Raw genomic sequence first — 15554 nt, forward strand, 5'->3', positions numbered from 1 at the left:
AAATTCCTTTTTATTTCTTCTTTGTCCTATCAAGAAAATTGTATTTCTCCTTTTTAAGAAATGGTATTGTTTTACAGATTTTGTAAACCTTATGATTAACTAGTACCTTTTTTTATATGTTAGCTATCCTCAAGTAGAAAGGTTAATTCATTATCCACCCATTTCCAAGAGACTCTGCTTCATCTTAAGTATTATTTAATTTTGTTTACAGCATAGTGACCAAAGGAATGAACTAGATTCAAATTGTCTGGGATTCATATCTTGATTCTACCATGTGTTATGTAAACTTAGATAAATTACTTAATATTTCTAAGGTCAGTTTCTTCATCTATAAGTCACATAAAAATGCTTAATATTAGTTCATAGAAATTAAAGAAATGTATATACAAAATTCTTAACCTTGTGCCTTCCACTTAGTAAGCCTTCAATAATGTTAGCTGTTACTCAAGACTCCATTAAAATGTTTAAATATATGCTATTATACACATTTTTATCCTTTCTGTTAAGCTTACCATTCCTTTTGTTCTTTATGTAAGTAAGTCTTATGTTTTTAACCTTTAGTTTTAAAGCTACTTTAAATACATTTTATGAATAATATAAAGAGAAAGGGGAATATTATTTGAAGGTTTCCTTGTTTGTGCTGAAAACAATTCTTAAAATACAGAATACTATATACATAAACACTTATATTTTTACTCTAAAACTTTATATAAAATACATAAATTTTTTAAAGTAAAAAAAAAAGTCCTGGGGCGCCTGGGTGGCTCAGTGGTTTAAGCTGCTGCTTTCGGCTCAGGTCATGGTCTCGGGATCCTGGGATCGAGTCCCGCATCGGGCTCTCTGCTTGGCAGGGAGCCTGCTTCCTTCTCACTCTCTCTGCCTACCTCTCTGCCTACTTGTGATTTCTCTCTGTCAAATAAATAAATAAAATCTTTAAAAAAAAAAAAAAAGTCCAAACTTAGTTTAAATATTTGCTTGTTTATAATAACATCTTTGTGTATTAATGAAAATGAAGCCATCAAATTTATAACTCCCATAATGTTTTCACCACAGGTTCATTTGGGGAGCTGCTCCGTTGTCTCATGGATTCCTTGGAGGGTGGGAACCACACTGCAGTGACAGGGTTCATTTTACTGGGCCTAACCGATGACCCTGTCCTTCAAGTCATCCTCTTCCTGACCATCCTCTGCCTCTACCTGGTGACCATATCTGGTAACCTTAGCACAATCATTCTGATCAGGATCTCCTCGCAGCTTCACCACCCTATGTATTTTTTTCTGAGCCACTTGGCCTTGGCTGACATAGGCTATTCTTCTGCTGTCACACCCAACATGCTTGTAAACTTCCTGGTGGAGAGAAATACCATCTCCTATCTTGGATGTGCCATCCAGCTGGGCTCAGTTGTTTTCTTTGGGTCAAGTGAGTGCTTCCTGCTGGCTGCCATGGCATATGATCGCTTCATGGCAATCTGCAACCCGCTGCTTTATTCAACCAAAATGTGCACACAAGTTTGTGTTCGCCTACTCGCTGTGACTTACATAGGTAGTTTTCTCAATGCTTCCTCTTTTACTATTTGCTTCTCACTCTTACTCTTCTGTGGACCAAATCAAGTCAACCATTTTTTCTGTGATTTTGCTCCTTTAGTTAAGCTCTCCTGTTCTGATAGCAGTATCCCCGCCGTTGTCCCCTCATTTACGGCTGGCTCCATCATCGTGGTCACTGTGTGTGTCATAGCGGTTTCCTACATCTGTATTCTCGTCACAATCCTGAAGATGCGCTCCACTGAGGGACGCCGCAAGGCCTTCTCTACTTGCACGTCCCACCTCACAGCAGTCACTCTGTTCTATGGGACCATCACATTCATCTATGTGATGCCCAAGTCCTTCTACTCAACTGACTAGAACAAGGTGGTGTCTGTGTTCTACCTGATAGTGGTCCCCATGTTGAACCCCCTCATCTACAGCCTCAGGAATAGTGAGATAAAGGGGGCGCTGAAGAGGGAGCTCACCAGAAAAATATTTTCTTAGTGAAGCTTTTATATAGTATTTGATAAAATACCATAAATATAATAATAAAATGTATTCTATTATTTTATAGTATTTGATAAAATACCATAAATATAATAATAAAAATTATATTTATGTGGTCTAAGTATGTCTAAAAATTATATATATGTGGTCTAAATATGTCAGTCCGTATGTCAGCCAGCATGGAGGTTTTAAAGTGGGGGGGGGGTGGATTTTCTGATACCAATTTGTAAATCAGGCTTATAGTAAGTTACCTTCAACAAAATTAATTTAAATTACGAACACAAATAGGTTCACATGAAAACATACCTAATCAACTGAAAATCCTTCGTAACTTTTCTTCTTATTTTTTCAAAAGCAGTTCTCTGCATTAGTTAAGGTTATTGTACCTCCATATCTTTAAGACTAAGTCCATTTCAACAGAAGTTAACCTAAAATGAGCATAATTATTATGACTGAATACATTTTGAGGGGAAATGATCAAGTGGAACCAGACAGTAAAACTATTGGAAACATTTTTTGCAGTAAAGTTATCTGCTGGGAATGGATTCTGTGGACCCAGAAATGTTGGCATGTGTTCCCCACCCCTGGTTTCAACCTCGTTGTAGGGGACCTCATAAAAGAACAGGACAGGATGTCCCTAACCTGTGAATGCTTCCATCAGGTCAAATAGATGACTTCTCTGTGGGAGCGAGCATGACTCCTGAACTCCTCAGGGACTGAGGGAACAAACAACTCTTAGAGTGACTTGTTCATGGGAAGACTCACATCCTGTGAAGGAAGTTAGGGGGGACTGGATTGTGTTTCCTCCATGAAGCTTAACTTATCTTTATGTACTGACTACCACACTTATTTCTCTTCCCAAGTCCTCTCTTTAATGTTTTAAACCAAAGTGCTTTTGTCTAATGAAATTCAAGGACAGATCATCTCAAACAGAGGTATCATTTCCTACCCCAAATTCCTCCCTCCAATATTCTCTATCCCAGCAAGAAGCCCCTCATTCAGTTTATGGATTCTGAACCCTGAGAGAAATTGATTTCTCTTCCCCCTTCACAGTCCTGCATCCAGTCACAAAATGTCATACATTCAGAGTCTAAAATTTACTTCCTACTTCTGTTCATTTTCATTGTCAACACTTGTATTTCAAACTGCCACCTCATACATTTATTTTGCTAGAGGACTCCTGTGATAGTTCATTCTATGTGTTGACTAGGCTATGGTGATCAGTTGTTTGGTCAAACAACAGTCTTGGCTGTGAAGGTATTTTTAGATGTGACTAACATTTAATTGTTGGGCTTTGAGTAAAGTACATTACTCTCCATAATGTAGGGAGTGCTTGTTCAATCACTTGAAAGCCTGAAGGGAAAAAACTGAGGTCCTCTGAAAAAGAAGGATAATGTCTTTGAACTCAAGACTACAACATCAACTCTTATGGAATTTTCAGTCTGCTGGACTGCACTGTGGATTTTGAAATTGCCAACTGCAACAATTATGTAAGCCACTTCCTTAAAATCTGTTTATGTATTTATATATTCATATATACATTTCTTTACTGGTTCTGTATCTCTGGAGAATCCTAATACAACCCTAACCAGCTTTCCTCTACCCTCTTTTACTCTTCCAATTCATTCTCTATACAACAACCATGACCGTAAATCTAAATAGATTTCTTCTTTCATTAATATCTCCCAAAGAGTTTAGAAAAAAGGCAAATTTTATTTACTTAATTTTAACTCCAGTATAGTTAAAATACAGTGCTATATTAGTTTCAAGTGGATAATACAGTGACTCAACAATTCCATGCACCACACTGTGCCTATCACAAGTGCCCTCCGTACTCCCCATCACCTATTTCACCCAGCCCTCCAACCACCTCCCTTCTGGTAACCATCAGGTTGTTCTCTAGAACTAAGAGTCTGTTTCTTGCTTTGTCTCTCTTTTTTCCTTTGCTCCTTTGTTTTATTTCTTAAATTCCACCTATGAGTGAGATCATATGATAGTTATCTTTCTCCATTGATTTATTTCACTTAGCATTATATTCTCTAGCTCCATTCATGTTATTGCAAATGGCAAGATTTCATTCTTTTTATGGCTGAGTAATATTCCAACATATATACGCATGTTGGAATATATACATTTCTTGTTTACCCATTCATGTATTGTTGGACACTTGAGCTGCTTCCATAATTTGGCTATTATAAATAATACTGCTTTAAACATAGGGGTGCATGCATCCTTTTGAATTAGTGCATTTGTATTTTGGGGGTCAATACTTAGTAGTGCAATTACTGGATCATAGGGTAGTTCTATTTTTAGCTATTGAGGAATGCCTGTATGTTTTCTACAGTGGTCACATCAGTGTGCCTGCCCACCAACAGTGCACGAGGGTTCCTTTTTCTCCACATCCTCACCAATGCTTGTTGTTTCTTGTGTTTTTTTTTATTTTAGTCATTCTGACAGGTGTGAGGTGATATCTCATTGTAGTTTTGACTTGCATTTCCCTCATGATGAGTGATGTTGAGCATCTTTTAATATGGCTGTTGGCCATCTGGATGTCTTCTTTGGAGAAATGTCTGTTCATGTCTTCTGTCCACTTTTTAATTGGATTATTTAATTTCTGGGTGTTGTTTTATAAGTTCTTTGTGTTTTGGAAACTAACCCTTTATCAGGTATGTCATTTGCAAATATCTTCTCTCATTCAGTAGGTTGTCTTTTAGTTTTGTTGATTTTTTCTTTGCTGTGCAGAGGCTTTTTCTTTTGATGTAGTCCCAATGGTTCATTTTTGCTTTTGTTTGCCTTGTCTGAAGAGACATCCAGAAAAATATAGCTATGGCTGAGGTCAGAGAAATTATTTTCTGTGCTCTCTTCTAAGATTTTTATGGTTTCAGGTCTCATATTTAGGTCTTTAATCCATTTTGAATTTATTTTTGTGTATGGTGTAAGAGAGTGGTCTAGTTTCATTCTTTTGCATGTAGCTGTCCTGTTTTTCCCAGCACCATTGTTGAAGAGACTGTCTTTTTCCCACTGGATCTTCTTTCCTGCTGTGTTGAGGATTAACTGACTCCATAATTGTGGGTTTATTTCTGTGTTTTCTGTTCTGTTCAATTGACCTATGTGTCTATACTGTTTCGATTACTACAATTTTTTTTGAAGCTCCAGTGGCGCAATTGGTTAGCGCGCGGTACTTATACGATTACTACAATTTTTGTAATATACCTTGAAGCCTGGAATTGTGAAGCTCCAGCTTTGCTTTTCTTTTTCAAGATTTCTTTTTTTATTTGGAGTCTTTCATGGTTCCATATAAATTTTAGGAATTTTTTGTTCTAGTTCTGTGAAAAATGCTGTTGTTATTTTCATAGAGATTGCTTTGGTAGTGTAAGTATAGATATTTAAACATTTGTTCATCTAATCCATGAGCATGGAACATCTTCCCATTTCTTTGTGTTGTCTTCAATTTCTTTCATCAGTGTTTTATAGTATTCAGAGTATGGATCTCTGAACTGTTTGGTTAAGTTTATTCCTGGGTATCTTTTTTTTTTCCATTTTATTTTTATTCCTGGGTATCTTATTTTTGGTGCAATTATAAGTGGAATTGTTTTCACTTCTCTTTCTGCTGCTTCATTATTAGCGTATAGAAATGCAATGGATTTCTGCACATTTATTTTGTATCCTATGATTTCACTGAATTCATTTATCAGTTCTAGTGGGTTTTTTCTTTTTCTTTCTTTTTTTTGGGTATATTCTTTAGAGTTTTCATATGTAGTATCATGTCACCTGCAAATAGTGAAAGTTTTACCCTCCTTACTAATTTGGATGCCTTTTATTTCTTTTTGTTGTCTAATTGCTGTGGGTAGGACTTCCAGTACTATGTTGAATAAAAGTAGTGAGAGTGGACATCCTTGCCTTGTTCCTGATCTTAGGAGGAAAGCTGTCATTTTTTCCCCACTGAGTATGATATTTGGTGTGGGTTTTTCATATATGGTGTTTATTATATTGAGGTATGATCCCTCTAAACCTACTTTTATCATGAATGGACGCTGTACTTTGTCAAATGCTTTTTCTGCATCTATTCAGATATGGTTTTTATGATACTGAGATATTTTATTATATTGAGATATGGTTTTTATACTTTCTCTTACTGATGTGATGTATCATGTGGATTAATATGCAAATATTGAACTGCCCTTGCATCCTGGGAATAAATCCCACTTAATTGTGGTGAATGACTTTTTTAATGTATTGTTGGATTCTGTTTGCTAGTATTTTGTTGAGGATTATTGCATCATTTTCATCAGAGATATTGGCCTGTAGTTCTCCTTTTTTGTGGTATCTTTGGTTTTGAGATCAGGGTGATACTGTCCTCATGGAATGAATTTAGAACTTTCCTTCTTCTATATTTTGAATAGTTTGAGTAGAACAATTATTAATTTTTCCTTAAATGTTTGGTATCATTCCAAAAGAGAGCAATTCTTAAAATGACTCAGAGTCCTGTATACAGCCCTTGCTCTATTTCTATCTTTTGCCTGTCTTCCGTTGGTCTCCAAATAACTTCTTCTTTTAAATCCTTAAACATGTCCATAGTCTTTGCTGCCTCAGGACCCTCTCACATGCAATGAGAGTGCCTCTCCCTGAACTCATTACCCCCTTACCTTGCTAACATCTTATATCTTATGCTAATCATAAGCTAATATTTTATGTTATAGATACCAACCCGAGTGTTGTTTCCTATCTGGGAAGCCTTCTTGAGGCTCTAGAACCAATTAAGTACACCTATAGAACTCTGTTTTCTTCAAAACATTCAGCGCACTTATAGACTTAATATTTGTTTTCTCCACAGTGCTAAAAGCTTTCCATAGCTACCACTTTGTCTTTGCTCTTTCCCCATGCATCTAATGGACACACAATAAGCATAAATGCATATTTGAAATGAATGAATGAAAAATGAATAAGGGAATGGATGACTGAATGAATTTTTGCTCTGGTATGAACCACTGTCTGCCGCCATAGAATCCTGGTCACTGATCTGCTGAATGCTTCAGCCTGACTCAAGTGACCGAGTGTTCCGGTGAGAACCTGCTCCAGTTGTGATAGGCTTTTATACAAACTGATGCTCAGCACAGCTCCGCCGCTGACTCCACACTGGTTCACAGATCGGCAACTAGGATCCCAGCCTCATTTAGTAAAAGTACTGTAATCACCTTCTGCTGAATAATGTCTCCCTCATGTATTTGCCTGGCTGGAGCGTTAGAAGATCTAGAAATCAAATGTTAGTGAGAGGACTACTACCAGTACTACCAGTGTGAGGGATAGGAGCTAACACCGCGACAGTGTTTAACGCATTCCAGGTACTGTTCTCAGGGATTTACACATATTAACCCAATTAATCCTCAGAATAACATTATGATGTTTTTATTCCCTTTAACTATATTTTATAGAGGATGTGACTGAGGCACATAAGTGAAAGTTCAAGGTCCCAAATATCTTCTTAATATTTTGCCCTCTTTTTTTTAATAAGGGGTTTTTTTTTTTTTTAGATTTTATTTATTTATTTCATGGATCGTAAGTAGGCAGAGAGGCAGGCAGAGAGAGAGACAGAGAGGAGGAAACAGGCTCCCTGCTGAGCAGAGAGCCCTATGCGGGGCTCGATCCCAGGACCCTGAGATCATGACCTGAGCTGAAGGCAGAGGCTTAACCCACTGAGCCACCCAGGCGCTCCTATTTTGCCCTCTTTTAAGGCATAGACTCTCTGATAGGCTGGACTGAGGGGGTCTTGGGAGACAGCTTCACCACTAGAGAATTTTGTCTGTCCTGGACACATTCCTTTCCATTCAATACTTACTGTTCAGAGTTCAGGGTAGAAATTTCTCTGTTGGATATATCAGGCTAGCTTGGTCTAATGACCAAATATCTTGCACAAAATAAATTAGAATGTAGAAAAATATCTCTAAATTTTTGAAAGCATAGATTTCTGGTCGCACTGATGATGAAGTAGTTCCATTCCTCTCAGGTCCTCCCCTCTTGTTTTAAACACACACACACACACACACACACACACACACACACGCCAAACACAAAAAATCCAGATAGATAGATAGATAAAAATAGATAAAAAATAGATTAGAAATCCAGATAGATAGATGAAATAATTAAGCACAGGAAGATTCTAAACATAGAAGAAGGCAGTCTCCTAGGGACTTTGGGACCTGAGTAACAACACAGCAGTGAGTCCCTGGGTTTCCCTATATCCTGGACAGGGCCCATCAAGAACCCCCGAGAGACACAGACAAAAAGAACTCTAAGAAAATCCAGTTTCTCCGAGCCGAAGAACTGGAAAAGAGTGGCCTCAACAGAACAGAAATGCTTTTGGCCATACCCACCTTACTCCAGACAAATACCTACGGAAAATCATACCTGCCACCCACCCCTAGGTTTCAGTGGGGCCAAGCAGGTTGTTTATGTTCACCCACCCACTCTCTGATTCCCTTGCCCAGGTGATGTCAGTCGGATCCAGCAGGGAAATGAGACTCCACCGTCACCTGGCAGCATGAGACTTAATGAGGGAGTATGAGGTGGGGCTAATGGTACTCAGCTCCCCCTGCCTCTAACCCTACTTAGGAAAGCACCCACCAAGCTGAGCTTTCACCCACGCCCTGCAAGGACAGGGCAGGGTGAACCAGCTCTCTACTGCCCCTTCCCTAGTGGCAGTGGAGCCCAACAAGGAGCTGAGCTTATTTGGAGGCAAAAAGGCATGTAGCCAGGGTGACATTATCACTAAGCCATCAGGGCAGAGTGGGCAGCTGGACTTCCATCTCAGCCATCTGCAGGGAGCATTCTGCTAGAGTTGTGTCCATAGCGCTCAACAGGAATCTGAACACACACGCTGACATGCGGCCTGCAGCTACAGCTCAACAGCTCATCCACCCAACCTACAGAACTTCCTTAGACGCGTTCAGAAAACTAACATGAGCCTACAGCTGGACAAACCATCTGAAGCAAAATCATCTTATAGTAAAGTGTTGACTATCTCAGGTAACTTACTGAATACTGTACTGAAAGTGAAAAGCAGAATGGTTGTGTACATACAGAACAGTTGTGTGTGCATCAGTTATTAGCTGTCCTGGTTGCGTGGCTGACGGGGAGTTATGGCTCCATGCTGCTGCCCAGCATCTTGAGTGATGGGAAGAGATCCAAATTCAAAATCTGAAGTATGGTTTCAATAAATGCATATTGCTGTCACACCATTGTAAAGTCAAAAAATCACAAGTCAAAACCATCATAAGTGGGGGCGCCTGGGTGGCTTAGTCATTAAGCATCTGCCTTGGGCTCAGGTCATAATCCCAGGGGCCTGGGATCAGGCTCCTTGCTCAGTGGGAAGCCTGCTTCTCCCTCTCCCACTCCCTCTGCTTGTGTTCCCTCTCTCATTGTCTCTGTCAAATAAATAAATAAAATCTTAAAAAAAAATCATAAGTGAGGGACTGTCTGTACCAAAAGCAAAGACAAGTCAAATGTAAATCTATGACTGGCAGAATGTAGCCTTCAGAAATGGAGTAAAGAAGACATTTCAGATGAAAGAAAGCTGAGAATTTACTCTTAACAGAGCTACCTTAAGTAATTGCTAAAGGAAGTTCTCTAAACAGAAACTAAATGATAAAAAAAAAAAAGACCTGGGACTTCAGTATTTATACATACAACAGGTGAAAATAAAACGCAAGATATCAAAACATGTGAGATTCAGGTAATGCAGTGCCGAGAGGGAAATTTACAGCACTAAATGCTTACATTACTAAAAAGGAAAGGTCCTAGAATATGAGAAATCATTTTGAGAGACAAGAGTAAGGTGGGAAGTGTCACTTTACATGATATGAAGGCTTATTACTCACTGTAGTATCAGGACAGGGTGGTACTGGTGGAAGATTAGACACACAAACCACAGAGGCTGCCTAGAGAAGCCAGAGAAAGATCTACACAAGTGTGCCCAACTGATTTCTCTGAAGAAGGTACAAAGGCAATCCAGTGAAAGAAGGACGGCCCTTCAACAAACGGCACCGAGCAATGGGACACCCATGGAGGGCAGAAGCACCTCAGCATAAAGCACCTCACACCTTCCATAGGATTAACACAAAATAAAACATGGACCTAGATGTAAAGGGTACAATTATAAACTATAAACCTTTAGAAAAAAGTAGGAGAAAATATTCAAGATATAGGGCTAGTCAGGAAGCTCTTAGAAAGAACACCAGAGGGGCGCCTGGGTGGCTCAGTGGATTAAGCCGCTGCCTTCGGCTCAGGTCATGATCTCAGGGTCCTGGGATCGAGCCCCGCATCAGGCTCTCTGCTCTGCATCAGGCTCTCTGCTCCGCGGGGAGCCTGCTTCCTCCTCTCTCTCTGCCTGCCTCTCTGCCTACTTGTGATCTCTGTCTGTCAAATAAATAAAATCTTAAAAAAAAAAAGAAAGAACACCAGACACCTATCATGAAAATACTGTGTTGGAAAACATGTTTGGATTCTTTGAGCATGCTCATATGTATGTACGTGTATACCACACACACATATATTTACACACATTTTAAAACTATACACTCTTTGTTCTGGAAAAATGGTGATGTCAGAATATATCAGGTAAACAGTTAATACTTTAAATGCTTTGTACACAAAGTGATGATTTCATTGGAAATACTCCACTTTTCCCACTTTAATTTATCAGCGCTTTTTAAGTGTCTGATGTTCTTTTATTCACCATCTGAGGGATGAGCCTATTTGACTTGCCTAATACCTTCCTTAGGGCCGTCTGCATTTCTTTGTTTCTGAGACTGTACACGATGGGGTTAAGCAGAGGTGTCAGCACTGTATATGTGACAGCCATCAGCATGTCCTCACGGAACGAGTCCCTGTCCTTGGGCCTCAGATAGACAAAACCAGCAAATCCATAGTGTATGCACACCACGGTGAGGTGAGAGGAGCAAGTGGAGAAGGCCTTATACCTCCTCTGGGCAGAGGGCATCTTCACAACTGTGGACACAATGAAGATGTAGGACATCATGATGAAGACAAAGCTGCCAGCCAACACAAAGGCAGAGAGCACAAAAATCGCCATTTCCTGATGGGAGGTGTAGTCACACGCAAGGCAGACCACAGGTGAGATGTCACAGAAGAAGTGCTCGATGATGTTGGAGTCACAGAAAGACAAGTTGAATACAATGATGACGATGCATAGAGAAACCAGAAACCCAAGCATCCAGGAGGCCATGATGAACCGAAAGCAGATCTTATGGGTCATCAAGATGGGGTAGTGCAGTGGGTTGTGAATGGCAGTATAGCGGTCATAGGACATGGCAGCCATGATGAAGCAGTTATTTGCGGCTAAGCCAAAGAAGAAAAACATCTGCGTGGCACACTCAGGAAGAGAAATGGTCTTGCTGTCAGACAGCAAGTCCTCTAACATGCGAGGGATGACTGCCATGGTGGTACAGGTTTCTGAAAAGGATAGGGCACAGAGGAAAAAGTACATGGGGGTGTGAAGGTTGTGACTGAGTTTGATGGCCACCATTATGGACACATTTGCAGCTAGGATGGTCATATGAGAGAAGAAGATCATCGCAAAGAGGGGACCCTGCAGGTCTGGGAAACTGGAAAACCCCCACAGAAGGAAGGTGCTCACTGTGGTGTGATTGCCCATCTTCCGGATGCAGGCAGCAACTGTCTTCCAAACTCGCAGAGCTTCTTGAGGCTGAAACTCTGAGATGATTGTAAAGAGCTGCCACAGCACAGATGTCACCTAGACTTTAGTTAAGGGAACTGGTTTCAAGTTTCAAGCAACCTTTCATGGGAGAGCCTGAGAAAGGGGCGTTTTGGATCCACCTGACTGAAGTCAAGTTGAAGAGTCAGCATGATGAGAATGATGCTAGTATGAGAATCTGTATAAATGACCAAATATCTTCTTGGATTCTACTCACAAATGCACTCTTAATCTATCTTCTGGTCAGGATCTACATGTAAGCAGAAAAACACAAATAACATTGTTTTGTTTTCAGCCCCTGGATTTTGTGATGCTACATTTTCAAATGCTTTTTGAGATCTACTGGTAACCTGGTACTTAGGAGTGCTTAATAAACTATAGATTAAATAAGCAATATAAGCTAATCATTTAAATTATTTAAAATGAATATGACATTTAAAAAATTTAGGGAAGTCAATGCAATTCTTTTTCATTAGTGATTCCGCACAAAGCAACTCCAAAAGTGATAACTGTAGGAATGACTAGACCATAAAAATGAATGCGACATATAACTTCTGCTAGGTTCCTATCCATGGCAGTATTTGGAGCTTGAGATATATAATGTCATTGGTTCTTGATACATATCAATAATTTTCAAGTTCTTAAGAATTTCTCATTGGAATTTTTTCCAATGTCTAATATAATGATGTCTAATATAATGGTCTAGTTTGAAGTCAAAATGATTTTGAAGGTACTGCCTCATTCTAGAATGTCATATTCTGGTCATAACGCTCTAGTCAACTTTTGAGTTTTTAGCAAAACATCCAGGACATTTTCTAGCAGGTATACTCGTTATGTGGTTTACTTGGAAGTGCAGATCTGAACAGAATCAACGCAAATTCTTCAGATCAGTTTGGCAAATCGTATTTCTATTTAGATTGTCCATTCAGCATCTGTTCTTGAAAGAGGTGAGGACAAAAAAGTGATAGGAAGGCACTCAACATAAATTTAATTTTAATTTCAGTCACTGTTAAAGCTGAAAGGAAAGAAAAATAGTAAATAATAAGCAGTGGAAACTGAAAGAGTGTACAAGAAAAAGAGAGAAACCCCGACTGGAAATTATTCTGTAGGAATCACAAAGATTAAAAATAAAAGAAGACAAGAGGAAAACAAATACATTGAGGGTTGAAGAGTCACTGTTTTCTATTTGCATTGTAGTTTGGGAAAAGAATACAAGAGGAGGCAGGCCAGATAACCAACATCCCCTTAATACCTATAATGTGCTGGGGTTCGATAGAGCTGTCTTGTGTAATCCTCACAAGTCTATGTGGAATTGTCATTCTGATTTCTAAAAAGATGAAAAGGTACAGAAGGGTTAACTGGCCATGCAAGCCATGAATTCATTCAGTACATACTGACTAAATGCACATGACGTGCCAGACATTTTTATACATGGGAAACATGGAACCAGGCACATAGGATCTCTGTGATGGGAGAGTGAATGACTGCTTGTGTCTGTGAAGTCAGAGAAGGCCCCTCTCTGAGAAGGTGGCATGCTTACATAGAGACTAGAATGTCAATACAGCATCAGCAGGTGAAGATCAGGGGAGAGGACAGTATGGCGGACAGCTCACAGCCAACACAAAGATCCTACCTGGCAAACTCATCCACCTGCTCAATCCTCAACCTAGATCCATATGACTTGTCTTTGAGACCGTATCATGCTCCTTTTCCTCTGAAGGTTTCCCTGTCTATCCACCTCTAAAGGAAATGTTTTCCATTCTTAGCTACCACTTACCTTGTAGGACTCTCTAATTTCTGCTACTACCAAAAATGAATCTCCAATATGCTCTGGCGCATTTCCATGGCCAGAGTCTCCGGCAAGTGTTGAATGCAAGATATGCGTTATAGACCTGACCATATTCCCCTCATATGTCAGAGTTTCCTCTTATATTTCCAGATTGCATTTTACACATCAGAGAGCCACCATTAGACCCATTTTGACTCCTTCCTCATCTTTTTACCAATAAGTCACTTCCAAAATTCCAGATGTCTATTTGCCCTCATCTTTGGGTTTTTTGTTTGTTTTTGCTTTTATTTCCCCTGCTATTGGCCTGGACCTTTCCCACAGGGTGAATATGGTACGTGTGTAGTTGTGCATTAGTCACAAATCTGTCGCATTTTCATTTCATTCGCTAGCCCGTCATCAGATGATAGATTCCTAAACACAGGATATGCTAAGTCACTGATAGTGTCAAAAATAGTGGATAGCTATCCACTGTATATTGGAGGGAATCCAATATCCCTCAGCATGATGTCCAGTCCTCATCACAACTTGTCCCTATATACTGCTCCCGGTTCAGTTCTGTTATCTCCTTCTACACACCCAGCCAGGCAGCCGCACCCTCCCTTTCCCGCACATATCCTGATCCACATGCTGCTGTGCGTTTTCACATGGTGTTCCCCCTGCCTCTGTTTCCCCGCATCAGTTTATTTCCTATTAGACTTCTACTCATTTTTCAGGCCCTTGCTTAGATTAATTGGGTTCCTCCTTCTCTCTTGTTGCCTGCATTTTCTAGATTCTAGGATCCTAACTAAAGAAAGTCTCCTGCATTCTCTTCTACCTCTCATTTGAGTTTCTGTAACAACCCTGCCTTTTCTCCTTCTAGTTCTATCCTTCATGTGCCACCAGCTTGTCTTTTCTAAAGATTCATTTCATTACTTTTTTAAGATTTCATTTATTTGAAAAAGAGTGAAAGCATGAGTGGGGGTAGGCAGAGGGGGAGGAGGAAGCAGGCTCTCTGCTGAGCAGGGAGCTCCACACAGGGCTCCATCCCAAGATCACAAGTTCAATACCTGAGCCAAACACAGATGCTTAATCGACTGAACTACCCAGGCACCCCTATGTGAGAGAGAGTGAGCACGCACACAGGGGTAGGGGTAGAGGAAGAGGAAGAGAGAGAATCTTAAGCAGATTTCCCATTGAGCTTAGAGTCCAATGTGGGGCTTGATCTAAGGACCCTGAGATCATGACCTGAGCCAAAACCAAGAGTCAGACACTTAACTGACTGAGCAACCCAGTCACCCCCTACCACCATCTTTTCTATGTCATATCTATAATCATGCTACATCTCTTCAGTGTAGACCTTTAGATCCCATTTGCTTACACACCAGAGAATTCCAATAACTTCTATTCTTCGTTGCATGAGTCAGTTATATGACCTCCTACATCCCACAGCTATCCTAAGAAATAAATGCTATTATTATAACCATGTTTATAGGGAGGAAACTATCGCTTAGTGAGTTACTTGGTTTGCTGAGGGTGATATAGCTCTTGGTGTGCACAAACAGTATATTTACAGCAAGGCAGAAAGAGTCTGGAGACCCACTTGCTTGATGATAATAAAGGCTAGTTGATCATCAAGCCTCTCTCACTGAAAGTGCCCTAGCATGGCATCCACAGTCTTACCTGTCCAGCCTCATTTCCCGCTGTCAATAGATGGGGAACATCCCACTGTTTCCAAAAATAATATGTCCTTCAAGGCTCTTCTACTTTGCACATGTGTTTTCTATCACTTACAAGGTTCTTCCTGTCCTCCTATGCCCTCTGAAACCGTAGATCTCATGAACAAATGATTCAACGTCTCTTCCCTCTAAAGCCTCCCCAGACCTCCCTGCCTATCTTGGTCATTTCTTCTTTTAGATTTACATCCCATTTTATTGTGATGACAGGAAGGTCTTAAATTTTAAATAAAAAAATGTTTTAACTTGACTCCTAAATTAGGGCAGAGATTTATTTTAAAATTTTATGT

General features: G+C 39.8%; 2 protein-coding genes across 2 annotated transcripts; one reads left to right on the plus strand and one right to left on the minus strand.

Moving 5' to 3' along the window:
• Window positions 1–1082: 1082 nt before the first annotated feature.
• LOC123950040 (olfactory receptor 502-like) lies at window positions 1083–2027 on the plus strand. The gene is given in 1 exon segment (XM_046017895.1): window positions 1083–2027. A coding segment is annotated over 1 exon segment (945 nt).
• An 8710-nt stretch (window positions 2028–10737) lies between these two features.
• On the minus strand, window positions 10738–11703 carry LOC123948069 (olfactory receptor 10T2-like). Its single transcript, XM_046014525.1, has one exon. The coding sequence runs from the start codon at window positions 11701–11703 to the stop codon at window positions 10738–10740; it is 966 nt and encodes a 321-aa protein (XP_045870481.1).
• Between the last annotated feature and the right edge of the window lie 3851 nt (window positions 11704–15554).

Source organism: Meles meles, chromosome 8 (assembly GCF_922984935.1).
Source record: "Meles meles chromosome 8, mMelMel3.1 paternal haplotype, whole genome shotgun sequence".
Lineage (NCBI taxonomy): Eukaryota > Metazoa > Chordata > Mammalia > Carnivora > Mustelidae > Meles > Meles meles.